A 21,611-nucleotide genomic window follows, 5' to 3' on the forward strand; every position below is an offset into this window, starting at 1 on the left:
TCTCTTTATTAGCTTACAGTACCGCGTACATGTTAAATACACTGATTATGTCACATCTGCACTTTATTCACCTTGTCACTGTAAATATTGGTCACTTGCGCCGTTGCATTGATTGGATTATTAGACAGCCTTTCCTCATGGAAATTATTGTATTAAATAAAAAAAATTTTTTATATACTCTATAGCTAAATCATTCAATTCTTTTCACTATAAATGAATGTTGAATTTTGCCTGTTATTTTGTGCCATCATTTGATTTATTGTAGATATGATTGTTTTCAATTATAAAGAAATAACCATACCCAAAAGAACCATGGTTTGTTATTAAAGATATAGGCAAGTCAAAAAACACTATTACTATGGAAACTAGGTCTAAACTATCACTACCTATCGGCAACCGAGCGTAGGTAATTAATATATATGACCTACATGATATAAATGAGGTTTGGGGCAGACATATGGAGGCATGGCAGAGTGTGCAAACACAGGATTGGAGGTCAAGAGAATCTACCATTTTAAAACTGACAGTGAAGGGTTTGAGAAACCTTGTACGTCCACAATATCTAGATCAATTATACCAATTTACAATTAAATGCTTTTCAGTGCACTAACCAAGCACAGCAGTTTCTATGCATGCCACAAACTTAGCTGTGGCTGCTGCTACTCTTATTCCAGTTTAATAAAGAACTGCTTACATTTAGAACATTATCCAAAGTTATGTTATGTTAAAAAGTTTTATACCGCGCTCGGTCACCATACGGTTTCATGGCGCTCATAACAGATTGGGGGGGGGGGGGGGGGGGGCAGAGGCGTGTGTTACTCAAAAGCAGACTGGAAAAGATAAGTTTTTAACATTTTACGAAAACGGCCATAGGTAGGGCAGTGTCGAAGGGCGGATGGGAAAGAGTTCCAGGTCTTAGGGGCACAAAAGGAAAAACAGGAGCCGCCATGTTTTTTCCGTTTAATTTTAGGGATAACTAGCAGATTGTGGCCAGAAGAACGGAGGTCTCTGGAGGGAACATAGCATTTCAATTTAGAGGAAATAAAGATAGGGGCAAGATCAGACAGGGCTTTAAAGATTGTACAGCCCAGTTTAAAGGTACAACGCTTAGCCACAGGGAGCCAATGAAGGCTCCGCAGTAGCGGCGAGACGTGCTGGTGTCGAGGTTGATGGTAAACCAGGCGTGCTGCCTGATTTTGCACGAGTTGCAACCTGTGAAGGAGGTATGCAGGACTCTCTTTTTACTTTCTTCTGCTGTCCCACACATACATGCATTGAGGTGGGAGCGGTGCCTGACTCGATTCCCCTTCAGCAATGGTTTTCCGTTCACCTTTGCATCAGGATCTCACTGGTTTCAACAGGAACGTTCAAAAGGTGTCACATTATTCGTTTAACTGTTTATCATGTGATTATCAGCTTTGATTAAAATGTGAAGAAGAAATTGATTGAAGGCACCTCAGTGACCTCCTTCAAAGAGGCCATGTGATTTAACTTGGTTTCCACAAGTCTTGACATTCACGACATTTCTTTTCCTGCCATGCTGTTTCTCCTCAGCCCTGGCTTACACCAGGGGCGGCTCCTCCGTTTGTGCGGAGGAGTGTCGCCCCACTAGTCAAAATGGTCCAAAAAAGCCCTAGAGATGAATAATAAAATGGTAAGAAAGTTCATTTATTACCATTATATTTTTCATCCTCCCCGTCCCGAGTGTCAGAACGGGCGGGGCTTGTTACGTGGTAGCAGGGTGGACTGCCTGTGCACTTTTCAAAGTGCGCATGTCACTTTGGCTGGCGTTGGCCAGCCAGACATGCACACTCTAACCCAGCTGTCTTAAGACAGCTGGGTTAGACCTGGTGCCGGGCTCTGGAGTCCTCGGGAGCGGTGAGCGAGGCCGCACTCTCCAATCCTGGCACTGCTCTCATGGAAAAGGTGGGGTCTCATGCAGGGCCAGTTTTAGAGTGGTATGACCAGTGTGGCTGCACCTGGAGGGGTGGGGCACTGACCTCATGGTGGGCCCTGTGCTTAGCAATGGCTTACGATTTAAAACCACCTGTTGAAGAGTTCCTTATGCGTCCAGCTTTTGGCAGCAAAAAAAAATATCAAGATAACTCTTGCGATTAATAGCAGAGAGAGAGGTCAGAGTTTTGTCTAGAAGCAGTTTTGACTTGTCATAAAGTAGAACAGAGGGTTAAAATGCCTGCTGCAAAGAAAAGATGTGTATTTTATGTGGATAGCTGATTGGATTTGTAAAGCCAGCGTTTACCAGAGCTTTAAAACATGAAATGTATGTGAGAGAGAAGCTATGAAGAGATGAGGGGCACCTTTGCCAGGTGGTAGTGAGGGAATTCGAGGAGGAAGTCATGGGGGGCGGGGGGATAGACAGTTGCACCAGGCACCACTAGTGCTAAAGCCAGCCCTGGTCTTGTGCACGATGTTGGCAGAGGTGCTACAAACATGTTGTGGTGACCTTGTTGTTGTGTTCAAGCACAGACTAAAACAGAAATATGAAAGAGAGAAAGAGAGAGTTGAGTTTGTATATACTCATAGCCAGGGCAACTGGAATTATGCGGGTGGGGACGGCTAAATTATGCGACAGGGTTGACTAAATTATGTGGCAAGAATACCCAAATTATGCTGCGTCATACAGCACATTTTACGATAGTATTATTTAATTATTTTGCAATTTTTACACTTTTACCAATGTATAAGCATAGGTTGCACCTCAGTAGTACCAATTTAACACCTAAATATAGCAAGAAGAAACAGAAAGGTGACTGGTCAACTTTTGCAAAGGGCCTTCAATTGCACTGCTACACGTGCAACTGCATTTTTATTAACTTTTGAACAATTTGAGCTAGAAACAAAAAATATCTGTTTTTAAAATTGCAGATTATGCAGCAATTATGGATTATGTGGTAAATGTGGAAAGCCTACAATTATGCAAAAAACAACGTAGCCGCACAATCACAATTCCAATGGCCTTCCTTACAGCTTCTGAATAACAGGATACCCAGTTTGTTTTGCGCGGTTGCTAGAGTATAGGTTTACAGAGTGACCTAAGTGGTAAGCATTTTGGGGAAATGACTGAAACTCAAGGGAGTGGTCCAAAATGGTGTGGTAACATGCTACTGCTCTAAGGCAAAGAGGAGACGCACGGAGATCAAGATATAAAATTTCCATCTTTTGGGTAAGAAAATCTCACAATGTTAGGCTTGGTTTCTTTAGTGACCATTTTATAATGTTATGAGAAGTGAAATAGGTGCAATTTACTGGAAGACACAGATTCCCAAATGGAACATCAGCAATATCAATCTACAAGGCCCTCTCAGGAGCAGTGGGGTGCTAGCTATTGGCAGACCTGGCTTCTAATCCACCAAGAGTAAAGTGATTCCACGAGGTCCACCCAGGAGTGGGCAAGCAGGCCACATAAGATGCATTTCCAACCCAAAGTTATATTGAGCCTCTATCAAGGCCACTTCAGGCAGCAGACACACATCTCACTAGAAGGCATAGCTTCCCAACCACCAAAAAAGAGTCTGTGGGTCAATCAATAAGCGGTGTGAGGCGCAGCCCAATGGAAGCAACTGAGAATATGAGATTCTAAAGTGTCCACAGAGGAGGAGCAGATGACACAACCACTAGAAGACACAGCATACAAGCCTCCAAGATATGCATCTAGAAGCGGCAGAGGTGCATCCTAAGAGGCGAACTTCTGGAGGAACTCTTACGTATTGTACATCTACGCGACCCACACAAGAGTTGTGCGACACACAGAACTGTGTCCCAGACAATATGGTAAGCATCTCTGCATATTAGGCTTGTACTTCTAAAACGTGCCACCATTATATCTATTGGACTAACTGGTATGTTTTGTGGCATTTGCACTTTATTACCCATGTGCTTTCTAAATGTTTTATCAGGTTATAATGATGGTTGCACGTTATTTTAATTATTGTGTATTATATGAACCTTTTATGGTTACTTCTTGTGCCAAATAAAGTATAATTGAATTAAATTGAACAGTTTTGGCCATGTAGCAGAGGATGTGACCTGAAGAGAAGGACATCTGTACACCAGACTTTCTGGGGATAATTCTACCAAATTATTGGTGTACGAATTAGTCCAAATCTGTTCGGAGCACATAAATAATTAAAAAGGTGGAAAAGCCTAGCCACATCGAACATTAAATGGCTCATCGTTGCTTCTAGCAGAGCACTCCTTCTCAGAAACTCCAGAGAGGAAAAGACTGGATACTTTGTGTTAGACTTGGCATATTTGGCGTGGTTTCCCCTGACTTTTTGCCTCTACGCCTGTATTTTTGATGCTGTGCTGGATTTCGTTTTTGCTGGCTTAGATGCTTTGGGCACTTTACCACTGCTGATCAGTGTAAAAGTGCAAGTGGTCCCCGTGAAAATTGTTTTTACAATTGGTTCTCCCTGATTAGCATATTTGATTTACTGGTAAGCCCCTGGTAAAGTGCACTGAGGGTGCCAGGGCCTGTAAATCAAATGATACTAGTGGGCCTGTAGCACTGATTGTGCCACCCACATGAGTAGCTCTGAAAAGGTAACTCAGCCCTACCACCGCAGTGTCTGTGCACAGTTGTTAACTGCCATGTTGACTTGGCAAGTGCACTCACTTGCCAGGCCCTAACCTTCCCTGTTTGTACATGTAAGGCACTCCTATGGTAGGCCCAAGGTACCCCCTGGGTAGGGTGTGGTGTATGTGGAAGGTAGGACATGTACTGGTGTGGGTGACATGTCCTGATAGTGAAATACTGCCAATTTTGTTTTTACCTATTGAAAGGCTATCTTGTCCCATAGGATAGAATGGGAGGTTATTTATAACTTCTTATAAATATAACTTCCCATTGGAACAAGATGGAGAAATGATGTTTAGGCTCTCTGAACTAAGAATTTAATAACATCTTTTAGTAAAGATGGTTTTTAAATTGTGTGTTTGAAAATGCCACTTTTAGAAAGTAGGCATTTTTATTGTTTAACCATTATGTATGCCTCTCACTGTTTGTGTATTGACTATCTAGTTTTGGAGTGACATGGGTAGGGGATGTGCACTCACTGTAGACAACCACTGGAGGGAAGGGTTTTGAGGTGTGCCTGGCCCTTCCTGGATGACTCAGAGCTGAGCTGAATAGGGCTCGGCTACATTTAGAGTAGTGGGAGGAGATTTACTTACACCTGAATGGGGCCTGTCTCCCTTGCACAATGCTGAGTCCATCCCCTGTGGTCATACAGCACCACTGAGAACAGAACTGCTTTGGGCTGGTCTCAGAGACCCTTGCACAAAGAGAACAAAGACATTTTGGGGTATAAGTATTAAACCTAAAACCCCAGAACTTTAGATCATTTCTGGAATCCAAGAGGACTCGTTGCCAAGGAGAAGAGCTGGAGAAACTGAAGGATAAGTACTGCCCCTTTGCTGTGTACTACCTGGGATTGGCCTGCAGCAGCTGATTCTGCAAAGGAAAGGATAAGGACTTTGCTGTGTGCTGTATCCCCTGCTTGAGGAAGATCTCCAAGAGCCTGTGTGTGCTGGCCTCCTGTTCTGAAGTCTCAGCTCCCCTGAACTTCCTTGCTTGGAGTTCTGACCTGCCAAGAGGTACCTGTGACTATGTTGGGCTTCTGGAGGTTGTGCCTGCTGTTGGGAGCTGGAAATGCAACGTAACTACAACAAAATTGCCACATCGCTCTTCTTGCGGTAGTTTTTCTAATGCAGCACCGCTGTGCAAGACGAATCTCCATGCATCGCCATGCCGCTGCCGAAACCGACGAAGAGCCTGTCGCCACTGCAAGAAGCGATGCATTGAGGGATCACGACTGAAGAAACAAATGCATCGCCACTCGGCGATCGCTGACATATTCCGTAATTCCAAGCATCGTACCTGCGAGGCAAGTTTTCCCGACGCATCACCCACGGACCGGAACCATCTCGAAATCGATGTATCACTTCTCCATACAGACCGGATTCGACGCATCACTTCTCCTGTGTGCAGCAGAACTGTTGCATCCCCTCTCCATGGTCTCAGGTACTGACACATGTCTTTGTTTTTCAACACTTCCCATCTCTGTGGCTGTTTGGCCTTTTGAATTTTTTCGCAACTACAGGTACTTTGAGAGAAATCATGCATCCATAGTTTTCTATGGGTCAAGTTGTTTGAAACCGTTTTAAAGTCATATTCTTATTACATGTATGTTGGATTTTTGTTGTTTTGGTCTTGTTGAGTTTAGATAAAGATACTTTATTTTTCTAAACTGGTTTGGTGTCCATTTGTGGTGTTATCACTGTATTACTGTGTATTTTGAGTACAAATACTTTACACATTGCCTCTGGGATAAGTCTATCTGCTCGTGCCAAGCTACCCAGGGCGTAAGCAGCGGTTATCTAAAGTGTGTATCCCCCTTACCCTGACTAGAAGCAAGTGTCCCTATTTGGACAAAGGTACCTACCTCTGCCAACTAGAGAACCCCATGTTTAACACTTTGCATCTAGGGAGCTGCAAGAAGGTTGTCTACAGCATAGTCCACATCTCAAAGTGTTTAGAGAAAAATCCTGGCAAGAATGCATGAAGTCTGCAGAGAGTGGTCTCCAGAACATTGTTTTCACTGCTTGTCTGTCATTCTGACTTCTGTTTTCCTGCATCCTACAATAATGGGCCCATGGTTTCACTTTACTGCCTTTCTTTTTCCTGATAGTTTTGTGGTATTCCGCAAGTGTCCTTTCTTCAGCTACTTCAGTTATCATCATTTTTTCCCATCTACCATGTTTCCTATTTCATCTCTCATCTCAGTCAGTTGTGTCTAGAGCCATGTATGTCTGGGTAGTACACAAAGACATCTCAATTGACAAAAACGCCCATTTCAGAGATTCAACTGCACTCTAGTGCATTTGGCTCTGCCAACGGAATTCTCTTCCACACTCTGCTTCCGTTGTCCTTTTTGGGGTCTCACCTAGGCAGCACTTGCACTGTCTCTTTGAGACTGGCTGTATTCGGGATATGGGCATTAAGCAACACCCATCATTCTAATTGGCTCCTTTTACTGTCCTTTGTAAAAGACTGATTTTCATTGGTAACATGATGATTAGTACCTCCTTTTATTCTTTTGTAGCCTCCCGTGAGGACTGCCCCCTTTACATGTGATGTTACTCGGCATGTTATGTATCACTGTCAGAGCACTCTTTTTTCGTTTTTCTTATTTAGACTCAGGAATTCACTTACGCCCACGTTTGCTACCTCCCCTCGTTATTCTGAACAACTGTTCTTTTATATTTGCTAACGCTCGCTCTCCCTAGCATTCAGAAAACAACTTAAAACCTGGATATTCGACAAATAATTTCCCCACCCCTCCCCAAGCGCCTTGAGACCCTCTGGGTATGTAGCGCGCTATATAAATTATTTGACTTGACTTGACTTGTCTCCTTGGCTACAGCTGCTTTGAATGTCACGCTTTATCTTTAAATATAGTGGGAGCCCCGATTTTTTACAATTTAAAAACATAGTCTTTATTTTTTAAAGCGCCCATGTCACGCTTTCACTCAAACAATGGCGGCCGCGTGCCTTTCTTTATACACAGCCCATCATATTCACGTTAGAAAACATAAAGTGTTTATTTTTGAAAGTGCACCATGCTGCGATTTCACTTAAACAATGGCAGCTTGCGCCTTTCTTTATGCGCAACTCACCTTATTCACAGTGAAAAACATACAGTCTTTCTTTTGAAAGTGTCCCATGACGCACTTTCTCTTTAACAGTAGCGTCTGCGCACCTTTCTTTTTTTCTCCTCTCATTGACGGTGCCTCTGGCTTTACATTTTAACTTTGGCACCCCCGCTGCTTATTGCTGTCGTACCTCCTACGCCATTGGCCACACTGCCCAGCTTCACATGTTGTCACCCATCACACCCAGGTCACTGGATCAGGTCAGTCCTTCGCAATTATTAATCCTTCCTCCGAAAGAGACCGGTGTTAGCCATATAAGGTACTGCACCATTAATCCGCACCCTTTCCTTGCTTCATGAAATGTATGTATTTTATGACTTATGCTACTGCTGTTATATTTTTTGACAAAACAAAATATAACAAACATTAACATTTGCAACACCAATAGCTCCAACATGCACTAATGCAAGACCTACTGCATTGCAAATGCTTGTTTCTATCCTCTTTAGGCTGTCTCTTCAAAGTTGACCTTTGAGCTCGGCTCTTCCTCCAGTTCCACCCGCATTAGATTTCACTCACATTTGTTCCATTTTGTTTTATTTCATGTGAATTATACTTTAAGCAATGATGTGACCTAACTTGAGGATATTGATTTGGCTAAAAGTGATATGTAAATGAATAGACTGCTTTAAATAATTACGTTTAAAAGCAACGAGAAAGCACTTCTCAGCACAATATTTCACACATGTAAATTTAACAGATTTCCAATGGTCAAATGTCCTAGGACCAGATGTATCAAAGGGTTTTGCCCATTCTGTGTCTATGGGGAAATATGTTGATACATATGGCCCTTAATGTGCAAAAAGCGGTACATGTTCCTGCTTACAAGCAAGGGATCATCGAATGATTTTGAGCTTTTTTTGGTAAGGGAGCAAAGAGCGTTTCTAAGCTTGCATAAACTTTGCAGACAGAGGCCATGCCTATTTCGTCCAAGGCACCTCTGCTTCACCATTGCTAATGTAAATGACATTACCTCTCTTTTCCGTCGTTATCACCATGGCTTCCAGAGGTTCTCCCCAGCCCTGTCTGGTCTTGGCTGATGCTCGAAAGATGTATGCCAACTCTGGACTGAGATCCGTAGCTGTGAACTGCCTAACGGTTGAGCCAACTTCCACCGTAATGAACTTATTGGGGTTGCCTGTTGCCAAGCGGTATGCTATTTGGTACCCTATAATTTTGGGGAAAAAAACAAAAATAAGAATCAGGGAAGGCAGAGTTAGTTCTCATTTTAAACATTTTATTGAGGAAACGTCGGCAACAGACAAACGTCAAAGGCCATTGTGTTTCGGCATAATATTTAACTTTATTTTATTTTTTAGATACGTTATTTATTTTTGTTGCTATTTATCAGTGGACTGATATAACATCACTGGAAGTTGAAAGCAATACATATGAATAAAATGTTACACATGCCAATAAATGGAAGACTATGGAGTAATCAAGAGAAAACAATACATACATGTTGCATGTGTTAGGTTCTTTAGCTTCCGATTAGAGGCGGCTGATCCACTGAAAGCTTAAGCCTGTCTTTGGCTCAGCTCAAGTGCCTGTTGGAACCTCTAGCCCATAATGAGGTGAGCTTTCATGTGGTTTCTGCCTGGCTCCCTCCCTCGCCCAGGATGTGGCCTTACAACCAGGACTGTTGAATATTGAAACTGGGAAACCTGGTTTGCGTCTCGACGTTGGCTCAACATCCTGTGATTCCAGGCAAAGAACTTAATCTCTCCATGCCCATTGCAAGATGGCTGGCCAAAGAGACATGTGCACTTTAAACTTGCAAGCACAAAGCTCCCTACTGCCACTCAGCAGCAATGGCCCCGCCCCATCCTGACGCTCAGTTTGGGACGGGTCGATTGCTAAACAATAAAATGGAAATAAATAAACTTTATTACCATTTTATTTTTCAGCTCTGGCCTGGGGCTTTTGTTTGGGGGGCGACGCTCCTCTGCTCAAACGGAGGAGCTACTCCTGGTTTAAATACTCCCACTTTAATAAGTACCTATCATCATAAAGCTTTATTCGGAAGTACGCAAACGTCATAAATGCACCTACAATAATACATCAAATATCATTCATAATATTACATCAAAAAGAATCATTAAAAAGTTTAAAGTTTTGTGTTAAAATACTTTTAAGACAACACAGACCTACGAGCACACACAGCAGCTTTTAAAAAGGCCCCAACATACAGGACAATTTCAGCAAAGGGTACAGTATTTAGCAGATTGAGAAGGGCCCTACATTGACAAATACCAATAAAATCTTTTTTTTTTTTAAATCGGAATTAAAAACAACCTTGTGTTCTTTAAATAAAATTTGCAGAAAAAAGTTAAATGAAGCATTGAATGGCCGGATACAATAACACAGAGACATAAGACATATAGTAAGTCCTCTAGATTATCGGTAAAGTCATGGGGAAAACACAACAGATATTTCATCGCGTCTGACCGGAAACGAAATAGCAAAGATCATTCCTATCTACTTTGTGCATACCAAATATAATCGGTTGAACAGTCAAGTTCACATAGACCTACATATACAGACACATTCGGCTTCATCAACATATCCCGCAAATGCTGAGATTGATCATGGGCTTAGAGGGCATGTGCTACTATTTTTTTGTCTATGTTAGTGCAAGATGATGGTTCTGTAAAAGCAGATTTCATTCCAATTTTACAATATTCAGATTTTACATAGGCCAACCATGCAATAAGTAAACCCTTTTCCAGCGAAAGACAATCCACTATATCCTGTGCTATGCCAGCCTCAGCATTCTTCCAAATTGCGAGCCAGAATAGAATGGGATGGGTCTTAATGTGATCTGCTAAATATGGAAGGCTAAGCTCTCAATGACAAATATATTGCAAGGCAGAAATGGGAAAAGACAAAAGTTCTCTACATAATCTATTTTTCTCACACTGTATAGCCTTGCAATTTGAAAAGCCCTAAACCTCAGCACCCTACATAGCATTCAGTATGCTTTGGGCCTGCTAAATTTGCAAGAGTGGCTTGAGGGAGCCATCCCCCGCAGGTTGGGGCAGGCTATACAAAGAACCATTGGCTGAAGCGAATTGGATGGTGCAGTGCGTGGTATTAGCTGACCAAGAACCTCGAGCCGAAAAGATCATACCAAGATAAGGAAAAGTGATAGTGTGGCTCTAATGCTGAGAGCCGATTGTCATGTTAATCATGGGAATAGCCTTAGGTCCGCAAGGCATAATAAGTGATTTGGCAAAGTTTGTCTGCAGGTCAAGTTAAGCCAATAAATCCATAAAAGCATGCACTAATTTTCGCAGTGCCCTTGGAGTGCATGCCATAAGCACTGAGTCATCTGCATATAATAATGTTGGTAATGGTTTCCCCTTTTATATTGGGTACATATATGGTTGCCTGCATTAAAAACGGAGGAAGCTCATTAATATAAAGTATAAATAAAAAGGGGAGCCAGTACACACCCTTGTCTTACTTCTCCATGTATACTTACGTCTCCAGATACCTCCCATTGCATACTAATGCGTACCCTTGCCTCTCAAACCCTACACCTGTCTCCCTAGGTATCCCCCAGGGATCTATTCTCTTCCCCTCTCTCTTCAACCTCTTTATGGAACCCCTCACCCTCATTCTAAAACTAGCTGGAATCAACTACCACCTCTATGCTGATGACACCCAACTTTACTATAAGATTAGATCCCATTCTGATATTCTTCACCTTAACAACACCCTGAATAAGATCCAATCCTAGTTCCACTACAATCATCTCAAACTTAACCCTAAAAAAATTGAAATCATTCTCTTCTCTCCAAAAAACAAATCGCTCTCCATCCAAACCTGGATCTCTGACCTTAATGCCCTCAACTGTTCGCACTCCTTATCCAATTCAGTGAAATCTCTTGGTAACACCATTGACAAAAACCTAACTCTTAATGTACAGATAAAAAAACTCAGCTAAAGGAGCTCTCTTCACTCTCCATCATCTCAAGAAAATCAAACCCTTAGTTTCAGCTGATGACTTCAAATTAATTGTCTAATCATTAGTCCTCTCGAAAATTGACTATGGCAACTCTATCCTCTCTACCCCCAAAGTTCACCTAGCCCCCCCTCAGATCTGTGCTCAACCTAGCGGCCAGTCTAATCACTGACTGTAAACATTTTGACCACATCGCCCCAGCCCTTACAGCCCTCAAATGGGTACTCATTGAAGGAAGATCCTCCTACAAGATTGCATACATGAAGCACAAAGCCCTTCATCAAAAACCCTGTTGTACCTCACAAATAAACTCAAAAAAGCAGGCTGCTCCCTACCGATGAGAAGCACCAACGCACTCCTCCTCATCCCACCTCTGTTAAAAAGAAAAATCACACAATCTTGCTCCTTCTCTGGGAATGCCCCAAACATCTGGAATGCTCTCTATGTAACCTCTCCTACGTTAGCTTTAAAAAGACCTCAAACTTTTCCTTCTCAATAAATATTGGGGTCCATAACCTTGCCTCCGACCCTTCACTCTGCTTCCCCCATTCTGGTTCCCTTTTACTTTTCCTCCTGTCTCTCGACTCCTCCCCCTCTCTTCATATTTCACCTTGTCTACTCTCTTCTCAACCCTACTCTTTCCCCTCACCGCAATCTTGTATTCGCACCCATCTCATCCCATAATCTTCTATCCATCTATACTACCTCCTCTTCCTCAATTTGTTTTCACCCACCTGTTTTCATCTAATTATTCTCCTCCTGCAGACCCGCCCAGAATTTTGGCTCCCCCCTTTACTCTATATTAAGTTTACCTCCATTTCTTGTTATTGTGTAAAATGTGCTTTCCTTGATTACCTATATTTATAGCTCTTTTGCCCATTTGTTAATTATTGTTATTATTATGTTTTTAGTCTCACCAGTCTGAATGTCATGCAATGGAACAACTGTTTTAGTCCAGGACTGTCTTTTTGCTCATGTCAAAGCGCTCTGATACCCTGGGGTCTAGCCAGTGCTATATAAAACCTTTAAAAGAAATAAATAAATAAAAACACGTGGTCTGTTGAAGGCTGGGCTATTGTTGAGTGATGTGGGGTGACGAGACAGCTACTTGAGGCATATCTGAGCTGTGTTGGGTATATGCTATTTTGCATTCTAAGAGCATGTTGTCCTAACCTGTTTGCGTATTACTATACTGTTTACATGGAATCTAAGGCCCAGTGTGCCTGTCCATCAGAGATGCCATTCACCATGCATGTAGAACACGTGCCGACCCCTACAGTCTTATCCATCTTTGGCGGATTATCATACAGATATTGTGAACACAGGACTCACATATCTGTCCTGATACCACACAGGTGGAGCAGGGGCTCCGTCTCTTTCTCTCTCGCTTTCTACTTCTGTCCGCACCTCTCTCCTTCCCACTACATATTTCCACGAGTGCAGAAGATGAGCTGACGGGACGGACGTTAAGCGATGCGGATATCCTTGTCACAGGTGTGTGCGGTCACTTTACTTCGCTATCTCGCTCTCTCTATCCCTCTCTCTCCCAGGGCACAAGTCCTAAAAAAGTAGTGGGGGGACGCTAAAGTCACGGCAGGAAGTGACGTCACGAAAGGTAGCTTGCACCATCAGACTCATTGACTCCCCTTGCTCACCCATTAGATGCGACTGCATCAGAGAAGCCAGCGCGTGAGCAGCGTTCTGAATGTGCTCCGACCTCGCCCCAGAGAGGCCAAAGAGTGAATGTGTGGCTTCATTTGCTCCAGTTATCGAACTCTCTGTAAAATAAGTGGGGGGGACGCCGTCCAACCGCGTGGTATCCCGACTCAAGCCCTGCTCTCTCCTCCCACTACACTTTCACACCACCTGAGCACCATAGAGCAGAAGGCATGGCCGGTGAGCCCCTGCAGCAGGGAAGCACTCGGGCAATTCATCAGAAGCACCAGGCAAGCCCCAGCATCTGCTTGCATCCTCCGGCCCGCTCGGAGATGCTTGGTCAGCATCCGCGGTGATTTACAATGCAAGCCTCATATTCATTTAGCGTCGCGGCATATGGCCGCTCCCCTGCAGCCGGCCGCCTGCCAGTGGCGGTGTGGGAGTCCCGGGGTAGGGGGGGTGATCATCCAAGAGCGCCATTTCCCGCCCGCACGACGAATGCCGCGCTTATTAACCAGGATGGCTCTGAAACCTGCCGAGCCCTGGCTCCTCTCAGGCCTCCCCGCCGGACGGCTCGGCGAGGCGCGTGCGGTCCATTCCTGATTATCAATGCTCCGGCTGCGTCAATCAGCGGGCTGTCAGCACGCACGCGGCGCGCCCAGGCGGGCGACGCGGCGCGAGTCTGTCAGGCCGGCTAGCTCGCGCAGCTCGCGGGTAAATTTCGGCCCAGCTGCTGAACTCCGAGAGCCATTCAAACCAGATCCGCGGAGCTTCTTTTTTTCTCGGCCCCGGCTCACTGAGAGCCTAATTGTCATCTGCCTCATCACGTGACACGCGGAGGGGAGCAGAATAGAAATCTAATGCCCGCTGACCACGCCGCAGACAGATTTGTGTCTACTTTGAGGCCCGTCCTCCCAATGACACGGAGCTGCAGAGAGACGGGGACCTGTTGTTCCAGACTATTATCGGAGCGCCAGGACGGGCGCATCCCACAGGGCGCATGCATCCCTCGCAGCCCGAGCCATTTACCTCATGCACAGATCACAACAGCACATTCGACGACGCGGTCTCAGTTTAGGAGCAGCTGCCAAAATGTCACACGTGATAGTGTTATCCAGTGCTGCTGCCTACAAACCACTCAGAAAGCAATGGGCCAAGTCGTTTTTGTATTACAAGTAAGACAGACAGAGACACAAACACACACCTCCTTTACTGTAAGTGACAGAAGGACCTCGGAACTTAAAAGGGAGAAAGCTCATTAGCATTTCAGAAAAAGGTTTATTTTGATCTATTTTAAATTCAGATGCATAAGTATCACTGTGAAATCCATACCCGACCGAGAACTGCAAGAAGTGGCCTCGCCTGAGAGAGAAAATCGATGGTGGACACTTTGAAATTTTATAGGCCTCTTTGACTGCTAAGCGGTCAACACAGCCCAAACAGTGTATTTCATTGCACAAGGGGCTCACTTTCACATAGGAGTCTAAAACGTAGAGCTGCATAAACCCGTCCTTCCTAGCAGAGCGCGCTGTTCTGCCACATATTTGGGCCCTGATGGGCCCTGTAGGAGTTCTTTGAGTTTTACAATCGTCAAGAGGAAGATTAGATGGACCACAATCCTTCAACCATAGGCCAAAACACCACCAACGCAAGAAAACACCCTCCTCAGAAGCATGCAGTAAACAAGGAAAGCTAGCCCGCTTCAAGCCTGTCTTTAACGCCGTCTCTGGAGCTCCCTCCCTCATCACTGATAATCGCAGTTGTAAAAAGTGCTCAAGAGGTCTCCCCCTGCGTTAGCATCTCCTCCATTGAACAATACACTTGTGGACTGCTTCAATTCTAAAATGCACCATTACTAGTGCACACTGCATTTCTCATTCCACTCTCTTACTGTATCTGGGACTTTAATGCCCGCTTGTGAATGGTTTCCAGGACATCTATTTCTCCTTTTCTTAGTTGGCTTTGATTATATTGGAACTTAGAGCACATACTTTTAAGATGCGAGGACTTGTAAGGACAGAGATCACTGAATTTGTGATTTACGATAAAGCCATACACTTTGTCCAGTATGATCAATGCCCTGGTACAGAGACCTATGAAGAAGTCCTACAATTTCTCACCTCTTTTTATAATGGCAAGCTATCTAAGAAACCACAGGCACCATCACTAATCTCCATTTTTAATCGTCTCATTTGACACAAATTTGGATACTCGTCCTTATTTTTAGAAATACAATGATGCCAAAAGCATCATAAGCAGCATCTAAAACCTAGGTTCCTAGTACCTTAAAACCTACTCAGGTGGCCCAGAAAAGGATATCAAATGACGGGTAGAGAATTGGCCCCAGTGACCTTGGACCTATTGCAAAACAAGCACCTTTTCACCTCCCGACAACTTTGTAGCTCTAAGTAGGGCAATACATTTTCCTTTCAGGGACCAAACGCACACACTATGTTATAGTGAAAGAATACAGTGACACCTAGTGGCCTAAAATGTGTTTTCTCTTATTAACCCTAGGTCGCCAGTATTGTTTCTTTGTACAGCAGCCTCCATTACAACTCTGAAAGAATCATTCCGGTAAAAGCCAGTCAAAAAAAGGCAGGGGTCTTGTTCAAGTGCATGGCAACCCTTCGAGACACTTCGTTTTAGCACTTCTCGCATTTCATTCCATTGTGTGCTCTTGAGCACTTTCCTGACTGCTTGCTGTTTGTTTGATTGATTTGATAGATTTTGAAGCTGAGTTTATTCCTATTTTAGGTGTCCTGTGATGCTCTCGGCGGTCCTGGTTCTTCCTGGATCAGTCTGCTCACTCTTTTGGTACCTTTTTCCGATCCTGCACTTTGTTGGTCCAATTATTTCTGAGGAATGGCCCTTTCCTCCTACCGTCTTTAAGTCCCAGTTCAAATTTTCGGGGGTAAAGAGGAAGGAGGCAATTGAATACTGTCAACCCTGAAGCAGCCGATGAGCCGGTCCCCAGGAATACGAAGCCATTCAGAAGCGACAGAAGTTAACCTACAACACTGCTACAATGGGCATTCTAAGGTTGTCCTATTATGGGAAAAGCTGAACAACGCTGCGCGGCTTACGCTGGTAAAAAAAAAAAAAAGCGCAGCTCTACAGACTGCTGATTCTGAAGCTCCGCGACTCCAGGGGCCCCTGGGCCGTAAAGGAACCACAGGAGCAGAATCTGAAATGACTTTCTGTGGATTACGACGCCGTCTCTGGTTCTCGGCGGACATCTTGTGTACACCCTGCAGGCTCCAAGTGGCTGCTCGAACAGCGCGAGGCTTATCGTCCGAAGACGTGGAACGGGAAAATATTCCATTGCAGATGCACACAGATAGACTTAAAGGACATGTCCCTGAAGAGAGCAGGCGGCGCTTCTCAACAATGCCTTTCAGAGCGGAGGGAAGGGAAGAGTGAAGAATTGAACAAGGCATGTGTCGAATGAGGTTGGCTTGGGTGGCCATCACGAAGCCCGCGCAAGAGATGCTATCCACGTCAAGGGGGCCCTTCAGGTAAACACAGACAAGCAAACAAGAGCTTCCTCCCTCCAGGTGCCTGCTAGTGCTCGGCACTGCTAATCTTTTCCTAAAATGCCGGAGCATGTTTTGATATGGATTACAAAGGCCTGCTGTAAGCGGCGAGCTCGCCTGCATGCGCGGAGGGCCTCGGTGGAGCATCGATTCAAAGGCGCACAGTTAAAAGGCACTCTTGCACTTACATGTTTTCTCTCTCCTACACCTTTCCCAGTTCCTTAGTAGACCTGTGAAGCTTTTGCACAAAAATGCCAAGCAGCCCCCATCGGCTGCCGCAATCATAATATTGAAGCAGATCTTGGAAATCACGTTTGAAGGCACCGCAGGGAGATGCATCGTAGACAAGACATGTGAAAGCACAGCTCATCCGCTGTTTAAAACTTTTCAGATACCTTTAGGTTTGTTAGGTCTTCATTTTCGAAGGCCTCTGAGGGCCCAAAACATAGACAGGATGGGAGTGAGCCAGACAATCTGTGACACATACATCAAGGAATCAATAGTTTATTACCTTTAAAACTAAAGTAAAGATAAACAACTGGAAAAAAAGTATGGTGGGGGAAGAGGGGGTTGCCATGTAGCTTTACTGCTAAACAAGAGGACTGAAGAGAAAGTGGAGCTTGGAACAACATCAACTATACACCTGCCTGTTGTTACCCTGTTCTTATACTCAAACATACCACTGATAACCATGGTTCTCCCAAACTGCATCACTGCTACCTGTAGTTTAACCATGGTTTTGAAGGGTTCTTCAAACCATATAATAAAGTTGCACCACCTCAAAATGTATATGTTTGTTAAGCACAATTGTGTACAGTCCATCCAATGAATACAATTCCTTCTTTCTGGATTTTTATATTCTTCTTTTTATTAGTTGATGAATCACAGCCAACGCGTTTCGTTCTGAAAACAGAACTTCTTCAGGGCATACAATGTTCACAGTTGCAAACACGGTCGTGTAGATCGATTTGATTTTTTCTTTCCAAAAGCCAAATGATTCTTATATTTCATGCAGTCCCCTTTGTTTTATATTTATATGTTCTTACAAATTCAGTCCGTTTTATTCCAATTTCTTCTCCAAAAAACAACATATCCCTCTACAAGTGTGGATGCTGGTGTGTTAATCCAGAGATAACCTCTATTCCATTTCGGACCCATCATGTATACTGCCTTAAACGGGGGCCCATATGTCCAACATCGACAACCGTATTTCGAAGAGTACCCGCCAAGCCAGCAGCCTGGTGCAACTTTAATATATGGTTTGAAGAATTCATTTGACCCTGTGGTAAGGGTGGCGCTCTTGGACAGAGAGCACGGTTAAAGGTTTTGCACACAGGATTGAGCTAAGTGATAAGATATTGGTAAAATACTTTTTTGTTTGGTGCCTGGCAAAACATTGATCCACTGTCCAGTTCTTTGTGTTTTCACCATGGTTTTGAAGGGTGTAGACCAGCAGTTCTTCACCTTTGGAATTTTGTGAACCCTACTTAACCATTTCCGGAATCTGGAGACCCCCACTGAGTCACTATTGGAAGCAAGGGACCCCCGACATAAGCAATTTCCATGATTTGAACTTCATAGCATACAAGCCTCTCCAATATGAATCTCAAAGGAGTCACACACCTCACTATGAAAACAACAGCCGTCTACTGTGACACCTTCTTTAACCCCTCCCATGCTCGTGACGGAACCGTTCCGTCACGAGCCTCGGGTGGGCTGTGCTGGTGACGGAACGGTTCCGTCACGGCCCGCTTGCCGCGCCTGCGCGGTGCGAATTCCACGCCTGCGCTGGACGTTCTAAAGAGCGGGCGGGCTGTGACGGAACCGTTCCGTGACAAGCACAGCTCACCCGAGGCTCGTGACGGAGCGGTTCCGTCACGAGCATGGGAGCGCCGCGCGGCCCCGCCTCCCCCTTAGCGCTGCGGCGGAGTAGCCGGCTCAGCGAAGGGGTTAAAACTGTGATGGAAAAACAGTGTTTCTTGAGTGAATGGTAAACCAAGTCTTATTGGTCAGGTTCTTTAGTCTGCTTTGGCCAGGAAACTTTCCCCCCTTTCGCATAAATCCTGTCAGTGCCTCTGACACTGTCGTATCAACTCTCACTCATAGGAAAAGTCAAACCTTACATTCCGCACATCCTTTGCCCCATCCTGGATGATCTACGCCAAATTGGCATGCAACTCTTCAGGGACTATCTGTAAAATCTCCCCAACCAAATCGCCCAATGCATGTGAAAATCTCCCTAGGAGGCAGCTAAGACTGACAGAATGAAGGGTTAAGCTGACTGAAAAAAACGCACATTTTACGAATGCATCCAGAAGTTCGGATCCACTGTCAGGAGGAATCATTGGAAATGAGTTTCGATTCAGTCTGGTCGTGGAGGCCTTGACACACAGGATGCCATGTGCAGGATGCTGGGTCTGGAAGGCAGAGTCTCCTGCGGCCTGTTTGGGGCGTCTGGCCGTTTGTATCTTATCAGTAGACAAGAGCAAGGTTTAGCCCATTAATGCGTCAGTGAGCACTTCATTAAAAGGGAGAAGCGCCTATGTAGATGTCTGTCCGTGCTGCAGAACATCCGTCAGCACTTGGTCCTGACCTCAATGGATGGGAGATATAGGCCCCAAACTTTGGCAACATGCTGAATGACCACAGAATAAGATGAGGATTCCCCCGTTCAGGGGCCAGAGGGGGAGCTCAACCCAGTGTCAGAAGAGGTGCTCCGACCACCGGCCTCCTGCAAATTCAGGTACAAATTTACGTCACCATAGTATGGGGTATCATCCCCATTATCTACATTGTCATCTCCGAGGTTATGTTGTCTCTGGTCAGAGGCTGAGGCAAACAAGTTGTCTAGGGCTTGGGAAGGGTTCTGCCTGAGTTTCAAAGCGGCTGAACCAGTTGAGGCATATGATGTAACTTCGTTCGATGTCGGGTCAGGTTCATTTTCTGACTCATACAAGATAATAGGGTCCTCCTCATGAGTCAGCAGCATTGGGGTCGGTGTTGATGTGGAAAGCGCCAGTGTGGGTTTTGACGCCGGGATTGAAGTTGTGTTTGGCAATGGCCCTGCAGCGGCTTCCAGAGGTACATATGGCGTATAAGACAGATCAACGGACAGTAACCCAACAGGACCCCTCCTCGGATCCGTGGGGCTCGAAGGGGCACCAGAGGGAGCAGGAAGGGTGCCAAACATGCACAGCTTTGATGTTGCAGAAATTTGAGGAGCAGTGGATTAAGTTCGGGTATTGGTTCCAAAGCAGGAGCTCGAGATTGAAAGGTATCCAGACATCCATGCAACTTCTTGGGTCAAGTGTGGGGGAATGAAGACAAATCTCTTAAAGATGTCTTGCTTTTTGTCTTCTTGGCTTATCTGTAGAGTATGAATGAGAAGAGGATCTGTCACAGGAACGGCCACAACAGGGGGAGCAAGTCCGCACCCTTAATTCTACCGGAAGCAGGACTTACACAGTGACACACAATTGGGCTTCATATTCCCGGAACGCCTTGGGGTTAATGCGGGTGCATACGCACAAGCACTGGAGTAGTGCAATGACCCTAGACACCACAGGCATATCTCAGGGGGTTTGTTACATACATCTGTTTGTGACAGCACCCACAAAGCTTATACCATGTGTTTTTAAGAGAGGACTTGTTCCCATGTACACTGGCATGCCCAAAAAATGCTGAGGAAAATATTCAGATCCAGTCTCGTACCTGGAGCAGTGCTTAATTTGTGCCGGTGTTTTCCGGTGCTTGGCACAGCATACATTTTAAGGCAGTCCACCACATGGTGGCGCGGTCATTCTGTTTTTTTAATAAAAGCACATGAGCAAAGTGTTTAATAATGAAATGTATGATTAGAAATATTAACAGCAAGATGCTCAGACTATTCTTACAACTTTGGGTCATGTAGAATAGTCCAAATTGTAACATTTGTAGGGCTGCAATGGCACGTACATGTCTTTGGTACTGATATTTGGCAGTGCTGGCAGGGACTTTAAGTGGCACAAGCAGCAGTGGCCCTTTGTGAAATATATCTTGAGCCCTGGCACTTATTATTTTACAAATTAAGCACTGACCTGGAGTTATTTACAAGACGAGGAATCTGCAGTTAGAATAAATCAGAAAAAGCCCTTCTGGGGAGATGTGACAGCACTGTCTTTGGTAGTGCTGGAATGTGGAAAATCGAGACAGTCAAGTTACATGACACTAGAGCCCAAGGAAGTAGACAGTGGACAGCAGCAGCAACCGCCATTGAATGGCCACAGACATGAGAGACATGTACAGGCACTACATTTCGGAACAGGTGGTACAGCAGCCATCAGACGGTATGGCCAGGAAAGCCTGGACGATGAACACAGTGGCAAACCCCAAACAAGACAGCAAGTTAAGCAGGAAAGATGCTGTCTAATTGGCTTACTTAGTAAAGGCCATATCACAGCTAGAGGTGGCACCATGGCACCAAGTGAACAAAATGAAATGAAGGAAACAAATTTAATGGCTACAATTCTATTTATTACAAATGAATCAAAAGTTGCCCACATTTTAATTAGTGTGCCGGCTCAACAGCACTATTGGGGAAGAGATGAATAAAAGAGTTAATAGGAGGGTCTCCACCATAAAAAAAATGACATCATAGTCTATATTTTGGAGAACGGGATTTCAAGGTTACGAGAAAGGCGACTGTGTTCTTCTTGTGGCATCTTGGAAGCCCAGTGTAC

At 44.6% G+C, this 21,611-nt stretch overlaps 1 protein-coding gene across 1 annotated transcript in view; it reads right to left on the minus strand.

Moving 5' to 3' along the window:
* SDK1 (sidekick cell adhesion molecule 1) overlaps nucleotides 1-21,611 on the minus strand; it is a 1,937,536-nt gene that overhangs the window by 233,940 nt on the left and 1,681,985 nt on the right. The window contains exon 29 of the mRNA XM_086940699.1: nucleotides 8,708-8,902. Coding sequence (XP_086796825.1) covers nucleotides 8,708-8,902 — 195 coding nt within the window. The remainder of the gene's footprint in view (nucleotides 1-8,707; nucleotides 8,903-21,611) is intronic.

This window comes from Lissotriton vulgaris, chromosome 10 (assembly GCF_964263255.1).
Source record: "Lissotriton vulgaris chromosome 10, aLisVul1.2, whole genome shotgun sequence".
NCBI lineage: Eukaryota > Metazoa > Chordata > Amphibia > Caudata > Salamandridae > Lissotriton > Lissotriton vulgaris.